Source organism: Etheostoma spectabile, chromosome 16, assembly GCF_008692095.1.
Source record: "Etheostoma spectabile isolate EspeVRDwgs_2016 chromosome 16, UIUC_Espe_1.0, whole genome shotgun sequence".
Taxonomy (NCBI): domain Eukaryota; kingdom Metazoa; phylum Chordata; class Actinopteri; order Perciformes; family Percidae; genus Etheostoma; species Etheostoma spectabile.
In genome coordinates this window covers 834,592-844,240 of record NC_045748.1, presented here as the reverse complement: position 1 = coordinate 844,240, position 9,649 = coordinate 834,592, and the positions used below count along the sequence as shown (strand labels likewise).

The 9,649-nt window shown below is 39.8% G+C and overlaps 1 protein-coding gene across 8 annotated transcripts in view; it reads right to left on the bottom strand.

Moving 5' to 3' along the window:
• cacna1bb (calcium channel, voltage-dependent, N type, alpha 1B subunit, b) overlaps nt 1-9,649 on the bottom strand; it is a 300,576-nt gene that overhangs the window by 20,532 nt on the left and 270,395 nt on the right. For all 8 annotated transcript variants that reach the window (XM_032540360.1, XM_032540362.1, XM_032540361.1 and 5 more), the window contains 6 exons: nt 8,726-8,831; nt 8,492-8,599; nt 3,181-3,290; nt 2,596-2,762; nt 1,991-2,123; nt 1,787-1,897 (listed from right to left, as the gene is read on the bottom strand). In XM_032540360.1, coding sequence (XP_032396251.1) covers nt 1,787-1,897; nt 1,991-2,123; nt 2,596-2,762; nt 3,181-3,290; nt 8,492-8,599; nt 8,726-8,831 — 735 coding nt within the window. The remainder of the gene's footprint in view (nt 1-1,786; nt 1,898-1,990; nt 2,124-2,595; nt 2,763-3,180; nt 3,291-8,491; nt 8,600-8,725; nt 8,832-9,649) is intronic.

Here is a 9,649-nt window from a genome sequence, read left to right as displayed (position 1 = left end):
CATATTATTTGGGCATATAGGGGCACAGCACCCACAGGAGCACTACCAATATCCCGAGCCTCGCAGCCCTTGCTTAATACTGGACCAAATTCAAAGATTTTCGGTCACATCAGTCTATTAGACACACATGTATGGGGAAACTGTTTGAAAAAAATGGGAGTTACCCTTTAAATGCTATTGTAGGCGAGTGTGAATTCTGTATAAATATAAAAAAAAATAATGTTAACAATTGTATAGTAGAGGTAAACTAATTACATTTACAAAATAGCATCCTCTGGTTTTTTAAGAAATACAACTTACAATTGCTCTTATATATACACATGAACAGGTTAGCATGGTGAAGGTCAATACTTACTATAACACATACACTATCTAAATTCCACCTAGTATCTATTTAATAATAATGCTAAATGAAAAACAGACTAAATAAATTGTATCATCTGAACTGTCTGACCTGGACAATTAATTATCAGAAAGCGTAGAGAAGAACTGTGGATCTCTATTTTCAAACATTTTAGTACCACCTGTTCATTTTGTTTCCTTTTTTAATTACACAGAATTCCTTTTTGCACTTTTTAAACGCCCATGGCATGAAAATGTCACTTCATGAGTTTTTTTTTAAACATTAATATGAGTTCCCCCAGCCTGCCTATGGTCCCCCAGTGGCTGGAAATGGTGATAGGTGTAAACCAAGTCCTGGGTATCCTGCTCTGCCTTTGAGAAAAAGAAAGTTCAGATGGGCTGGTCTGGAATCTTGCCCCTTATGAGATCATAAGGAGCAAGGTTACCGCTCCTTTCTCTGCTTTGCCCGCCCAGAGAAAAAGCTACAGACTCAGAAATGGCACGTCCTAAGGAAAACTCATTAGTGGCTGTAATTCTGCATCAAGGCTGAATTTTGGAAAAGAGACTACAGTATTAGGGGACCCCTAAGGTCTATATAAAAGACTTCAGATACAGTATTAGGGGACCACTAAGGTCTATATAAAAGACACTTCAGATATGGTATTAGGGGACCCCTAAGGTATATATAAAAGAGACTTCAGATACAGTATTAGGGGACCACTAAGGCCTATATAAAAGATACTTCAGATACAGTATTAGGGGACCACTAAGGTCTATATAAAAGAGACTTCAGATACGGTATTAGGGGACCACTAAGGTCTATATAAAAGATACTTCAGATACAGTATTAGGGGACCACTAAGGTCTATATAAAGGATACTTCAGATACAGTATTAGGGGACCACTAAGGTCTACATAAAAGCATCCAAAGAGCACTATGTCATAATGTAATTTCATTTAATAACTGTATTAGTCTATCAATAAGAATAAGTGTGCAGGTATGCTCTATGCAGTGCACTTTGCTGAGTCCATCTCTGTCCTCAATTTCCTCCTCTGTAATAAATGTAAAATTGCCAGACTGGAGAGGTTGGGGTCAGCAGGATGAACTGATGTGGACTGACAGAGTGGCTCTGTTAGCTCACGGCTGCTTTCACTAACCACCTATCCTTCAGCATTGCACCAGCCTTTTTTCAGCCCTTATCCAGTCCTACCTCAGCCACCTGTTCACTGCCAAACACAGATATTTTATTTTATTTGTATTTCCTGTTTTACATCGCAGAAGACATTGTTGAAAAATCTAAGGTATCCACAGTGTCTGCATTTTCCAAATCTGATAATATCACAAGAATGCAGCTCCAACAGAGCAGCTGTTAATGAGCTAAAGAGATCTTTTCAGAGAGCAGTAAAACAGGAGGCACAGCATGATGAGCACTGAGGAGCTTACGTAGTACTCGGCATTGAGTCGAGGCAGTGAAGCCGCTCTGCAGTGGCCCTCCAGGATTGGATAGCCCTCTGTGTCTGAAATATTCTCCACCTGCTTCAGTTCAACAAATTCCTGCATTAAAAAGAGAAGTCGTGGAATGTATGACAAAGATGTTAAAATGTAAAATAACATGCAGATGATGGAGTTTTCTTGGTGTTGGTGTACCTGAGGTCTGGTGGCATATGGCACATCCTCTGACTGGCCTCTTTGGAGTTTCCTTCGGCCTTTGGGCCTCTGTTGCGCTGCCTGAGAAACATCTCCGGACTGGGAATGTTTTATGGTACTCTTCTTGTTTAGTCTGTGTATGAACACACAAGAGCTTTGATATTGGCAGCTAATCAGTGTTGTAGGATAAGATATACTGTAAACTGAGGAAATACCATTTTAGAGTTTTTCCTGATAGAACCATATGTCAGTGTCAACTGCTTGTCAATAAGGATATTTTCCCTTATTTTAAATTCTAAGGGCATTTGTCTAATGGTAATATTACAATATTATAATATAGAAAAGTAACACACACCAAGGCCTATTTTGAGGTGCTGGAAGAAAAAAGTGTCCACACTCTGGCTCCATAATGTATGCAGTTCTCTATTTTATTTAGATGACCTGAGGGCCAAAAAGTCATCTAAATAAAATAGAGAAATGCGTATGCGCCAGAGTGTACTGCAGTTTTTTCTTACTTTCAATATTAAAATATTGAACAGCTCCATCTAAGTTGTGATGGATTGTGTTTTGACTGTACATGACAGAGAAGGCAGTGTAACCCTTACATTGTGTCCCTGTTAACCGAGATGATGGTTGTGGTGGGCAGCAGCTCTGGCTTGGCTTCTGGCTCAGGCTGGGGTGGGAGGGGCTGTTTGGGGCTGCAGATCATTGGTTCTACTTCTGGTATTTGAGTGAGGGGCAGCATAGGACGGAACAACGCCCCAAGTTTACTCTGCAGGACAGATCAACAAAAATGTCATTACATTGACATAATACATTTTATATAGAATGTGAAATGAATTTTATTCTAAATGTTCTTAGATTGTTATGACAACCGAATGTTTAAAAGAATCCTACGCTAGAAATGATTGAAATGGGCCCCTGCTTAGCTCACCCGGTAGAGCAGGCGGCCATATATATTGAGGTTTACCCCTCAATGCAGCAGCCGCAGGTTTGACTCCAACCTGCAGCCCTTTACTACATGTCATTCCCCTTCTCTCCCCCCCTTTCAAGACTAAGCTGTCCTATCCAAACAAAGGCCCAAAAAATAATCATAAAAAATTATTAAAACATTTTGTTGCTGTGAGTTTTTTTCCTGCCTAAACCCCCTCTGAACTCATCACATGCACATTTTTTACAACACACTGTACCTGAGGTCCCCCTGTAGAATGCTGCTGCTGGAGTCTCTTAGCACAAGTCTGCTTATAGTAGTCAAAGATCATTAGAGCTGCATAGACTTTCCCCACAGTCAGCTCATTGTCTGGAGGAGGAGAAAGCGGAGTGAGACACTGTTCTGCCATGAGGCCAGTAGGTGGCACCAGATGAGCAACAAAACAGTGAATAGGAGGGTATGGATGGGATGTGCTGTCATTGTGGGTGAGAACCTTCTTTAACTGTCTATGGTGGGAACTGAGCTGCACTGTCATGTTCACTAGAAATAGGACACTATGCAGAGGACCACGCTGCAAACCATCAAAGTGTTGACTAAAAGTAAAAGTATTTTGAAAGAAAACACAACAATGCATACCAATGCACTAACATCAAGAAAACTGACATCTCTAGATTATTGTCTAGAAATCTAGAAAACATCCCACCACAATTGCTTTGAGATACTAAGACATTTAGGGATCAATAACAGAAATGTGAGAAGAATCTCCAGCGTACTAAGCAAACTTAATCGATTATTGCATCTTAAAAGTCTTGTTTTCTTAAACAAGTTCACAAAATCTGCCAGCAGTGTATGATTATTTAGTCAGCTAGTGTCCAACACAAATCAAGCTGTTTTAGGAAATATCTACAGTGGCTCGCATAAGTTTACACATCCATGCTAAAGTTGATCAAAAAGAAGAATCAAAAAACATCTTTTGGAAATTGATCTTAATGCCATAATTAAAAAAATGTAAGAAAATCCAACCTTATAAGGACACCAATTTTCTTTGTGAATAAATATTCTTCCTTAAAATACAGGGGGCATGAGTATACACACCCCTATGTTAAATTACCATAGAAACAGGCAGATTTTTTATTTTTAAAGGCCAGTTATTTTATGGATGGAAGATACTATGCATCCTGATAAAGCTCCCTTGGCCTTTGGAATTAAAATAACCCCCCACCATCACATACGCTTCACCATACATAGAGATTGGCATGGTGTTATTTCAGTTTGCTTAACAGCTGGTTTGATTTGAATTGAGAGATGGAAAGTTCATCATGCCTATCTCTATGTATGGTGCAGGGTATGTGATGATTCTCAATAAAAAAATTTTAATTAAGGCATTAAGGCAAGATCTATTTCCAAATTATAATTTTTATTATAATAAATAATAAATATTTTTTAGCAGGGGTGTGTAAACTTATGCAAGCCACTGTATTTATATCTGAGTTTCTGTATCTTAAAGGGGTGATAGAATGCAAAACCGATTTTACCCTGTCATATGTGAATACCGACAGTTTGGTGGGTAAATAGGACATACAAAGAAGCTTTAAATCCCATTGACATGCCTTTCCTCTGAAAATCCCACATTTTGAATCTGCCGCTGAAAACGGGCGAATCTCAACAAAGCCAAAAGATGACGTCAGGATCTCAGAACCATTAGCTTTGTCACGCCCATTACCGATAAGGAGAACGGTCCAGCCCCACATCTCACACCAGGCCACTGACCTGAGACCAGCTCCTAATGGAGCTAGCGTTAGTCAGTTAGATGTCCGACTGAGAACGCTGCTTGTGTACTCTGAGGATTTACTAAGAAAAGTTTGGAATATTTCCCAGGATAATGACAATGACCAGGGTCGTAAATGCAGAGTTCCAGGCTGTACAAGGAACGGTGACACTTCTCATAGCCTCCCAAGGAAGCAACCACTTGACGGGCTCGGTGTGTTTATAAGGAGATCCCAGGGAACGTTTTCACCAAAGACAGTTTTCAAAACTTTGGACATTTAAAGCAGGATTTGCTAAGCTGTGTTGCTGTTCCGACTGTCTGGTCATCCAACACAAGCGTAAGTAGGATTTGTCATTAACAGTAACATTGGCAATGCTAAGGTATCCTGTAGTAGATAGGCTGAATGTGTTGATAACTGTAATGGCAAAGGGGTAACGTTTCATTTCCTAACTGTTCCATTCGAATAAATACCCCGTGTTGTCATGTAGCTCCATCTATAGTTCACCATGCATGTTTGTCCACTTTGTCAGGTTCATTTTATTGTATTTCAGCAAGAAAGCTAATGCAGCTGAGTAGATCATGATCGTTTGGTTGCTAGCTAGCGCTAAGCTGTAACGTTACTCAGCTAGCTAGCTAGCTCTGTACCGTTTGCTTCGACAACAGAACTGGAAACGTTATCATTTCATATGATATCTAGTCAATCTCGTGAAACAGTGTGTATATAGACTGCAATGTATTGATTTGCAGTTTTTTTTATTTCAGAGCAACGCTATGTCACAAGGACAAGACGCGAAAGATGCAGCTTGCCAAACAGATGCTCCGAGTGTGTCATCTCGGGGGACACAACTGTCTCATAAGACATCAAGACCGCACATATCATACAAGGTAACCTTTCTAATTATTCTTACAAACCAGACGTCTTATAGTGTTTGTGTAACATTGTGACTGGGTAGCATTTAGCAGAGCAGTGTTATCTAATGTTATCATGATGAGTGAGTGATTTTATCGATATGTGAGCCATTACCAACACATGGTGATTATTTAAAGTAGGAATAGAACTATTCATCTGGATTATCACTGATTGGTTTATTTTTTCCTGCATTCCTTTGTGGGGGGGGGGGGCTGGTGAAAATAATTTGGACAATAGGCAGGAATGTGTTTGTATACACAGGTATGACTGAATGCTAGTTGTGTGTTGACGATGCCTTTTGCAGGTATGTACAGCCCTATGAACTTGTATTCAACAAAAACAGTCTTTAGAAAAGGCAAATGTGAATGGGGGACAAATTGTCTGCAGAAACTGGTTTGTTCAGTGAGGAGTGAGACACAAACATGGTCTAGAGACACAAGCCTAATGGCCGGCCATATAAATGTAAATCATTTCAGATAAGATGCCCCACTGTAAGACCTTGTAACAACACTGGTTAGAGTCCAGCTTTGGCACAGCTTAGAGGTTAGCAACTGCTTTTGCTATGAGTCAACTGGAGTATTTTGCTTGGTGTGTGTAAAGGTAATACAGTTATGTTACAATATTTATGTTTTTGTTTGATTGTATCTTGCAGCCACAACGGAAGACAGCCAAGGGGAAACTAATGTACAGACGTCTGTTCCCAAAGGCCAACAGGGGAGGTTACACCGTCAAAGAAGTGAAGACAGAGACAAAAGTTTGTAAGTTTAAATATTTTTTTTATTACAAACAAAAAATACTAAATTGCATCTTATCGGCACTCAAAATAACTTTTCACACACTGCAAACAACAAATCTGAATGTGCAATGATATAGGTGCTAAAATGACTTTTCACACACAACAGGCTATGTCTTAGACCTGATGCGAATGGTGTTTGAGGAGATCATCCACGACCCCCTTCCTTATCTGGAAGCAGTCCTGTGCCCCAGGACCTGTGTGCTCAGCTCGACAGGCACCCAACCCGACATACTGCCCTGAAACATCCAGAAACTCCCTCCACGCTGCACGACACAAGAGGGGTCACGGCACGGACACTTCTACCAAGAAAACCCAGCACCAGCTCACAAAAGTCCTATAGGCCCTGGGTCTGCATGGCCTGCAAAGAGAACAGGGTGTAGTGGACAATCACATTTTTTAGATTTAAGAGTAATGATGATTGTTTTGAAACAAAATAAAGTAATTTTGTTGTCTTGATAATACTGTGTTTTTGTAATAATGCTGAATCAATAATCAATGCGTATTGTTATAAACATTTTATTTAGATACTTGAACTGCTAACAGTGGTATCAAATTGGCTTCACTTTCCATCCATCTGATTCTCAACTGGCCATGGTCAACTCTGAAATATTCATTGCATTTTGCAAAGAATATATATTGAGGCACGGATGAAGGCCAGGATGGTGAGCCATACAGGTTATCTCCTCAGGATCTAGGTCTCTATTCTTCTGACCTGTAAAAACAAACATAATGAGCCTGTTGTTATTTCATAATGTTGAATGAGCAGAAAGATAAAGTAGCTTGAGTTAATGTATCTCTAGTTTTATTTAACTGAGGTATTATTGGCAACATATTTCTCTCTCCTGGGGCATTGTGCACAGTTTCCACAAGAACACCTGCCAAGGTAAGATACTACATTAGATACTACATGTAGAGGTAAATATCTCATAGTCAGATGATCTAATCTGCATGATAGTAGTTCCAAGATAACATTAGACGTAGCATACAAACTGAACAGAAAAAGGCTCCTGTCCAGCTAAATGGACGTCCTGTTGTAAGATAACATTACTTCTGGGTGGTAAAGAATGTACGAACTCATAATCACAATCAATCACTATTCAGCAGGAGAGTAACGGTAACAAATGTTACAATGTGACTAAGAGACTTTGTTGAGCAGCTCTATGAACGGCCACTAACTTTTCTGCCAACTGGACATCTGACTGAAATTGCGAGGGTACAAGTTGTAAAATTTGTCCATGTGCAAATTAATAAGTTATGTTGCTTACAATACTAAAAACAAGGCTAATACAAAGTTATTCTTAGGCTACAACACTGAAGTGGGAGTATTACACTAGTGTGACAACAACTATCATGTTGAAAAAGCAAGTAAATGCTAAATTACAAAACTTACCAGTCTCTGAAGAAGTCATTCAATTTACTGGCAGGTTGCTCCTCGATGTCAGATCTTCCTTGATTCAGGCAAACAGATACGGTAACCATGCTATCGCCACCTTGGATGTTTTAGTCATGTTTGTGTGCCGCAGCAAAGTCGTGCACACAACCAATCAGCGCGCAGCTTATTTAAATATTCATGAGCAGACCATATAAGGAGAAAAGCTCTCGTTAAGCCAGGTCAATTTAGCAGGGTGGTGTGAGGGCCAAAAGAACAGCTAAAACAACATTTTAGCCCAACAAATGTTACTACGATCAGGAGACCTCAAAGAACAGCGTGATATACTCTATACAACCATTCTATCACCCCTTTAAATAAGACAAAATGATGACGGTGAACTAGGATCAAGAAAAAAACAAACTTGAATCGAGACACTTCCTTAAAAACATGTTCATTTAGACTTTGAAAGTAAAGCTAACATTTTCTCATCACACTTTGGATTATTTGTTTAGGAAACTAATACTCAATAACAGACAAAAAACAGGTAGTTAGGGGGAAGATTATGCAGTGTACAGCCATATGAAGAAGAGAGAAAATGAACATGAATATTTTCAAAGATGAAGTTCTGAATATAAACAGGAAGAGGTGAAGAGCAAACATCTGGGAAGAGCAAACATCTGGGTTTCAGTAGAGCCCAGTAGAACCCAAACAGAACCGGGCTCACATTTAGGCGGCGTCACCAGCAGGTCGACAGTCTTCTGTGACAGGTTGGGCCAGACTCGGTTTATCTCCCTCTTCAGGTCAGCGTCACACAAATGCTGCGCCAGGACCCCTGAGGACAGGCCCACAAGCATGTCACATCAAATCTGCCGCACAGCGATCACAGCCATTTGCATAAACAACAGAGCCATACATCCGGCCGCAAGGGACTCTGGATTTTGTAGTTTTAGTCTCTCACCAGATGCCAGTTTGATCTCTAGGGCTGTGCGAATCAAGGCCATGAGCGTGGAGGTGAAATGCACCGTCTTGTCAGCCGCAATGGGCATGTTCATCTTCACCAATCGCTGAGAGGAATGGAAGTAAAGAGGAAGGGGCATGAATCAGGAACAAGCAACCAACAGCTGAAGAAAAGGAGAATGGATATGTAACTACAAGGATAGCTGCTTCAAACTTAACTTTTGTACAAAAACTCTGGTTCTCTGTCGGGTGAACAAATCTTGTAGATTGACCACCAAGAGTTTATGTCTTTCAAGTAATAAATAATGTTAAATATTTTTTAACGTACCAATAATATACTGTAAAACAACTGGTGAAAAACATCCACAGTTACATGTTAGGGCTGCAGCTAATGATTATTTTCATCAATCTGTCACTTATATCTCTGATGACACTCTTACAAACTCCAATTCCAAAGAAGTTGGGACGTTGTGTAAAATATAAATAAAAACGGATTACAAGGATTTGAAAATCCTGTCCAGCCTATATTCAATAGAATACACTACAAAGACAAGATATTCAAACTTTGCAATTATTCACTCATTTTGAATTTGATGCCTGACAGACGTTTAAAAAGCAGGGACAGGGGCAACAAAAGACTGGGAAAGTTGAGGAATGCTCAATAAACACCTGTGTGGAACATTCCTCAGGTGAACAGGTTAATTGGTCATAATTGGGTATAAAGGAGCATCCCCAAAAGAGTCAGTTGTTCACATGCAAGGATGGGGCAAGGTTCTCCACATTGATACCAACTGCATGAGAATATAGTCCAACAGTTAAAGAACAACGTTTCTCAACGTATAATTGCAAGGAATTTAGAGATTTCATCATCTACAGTCCATAAGATTATAAAAAGATTCAGAGAATCTGGATAAACCTCTGCACG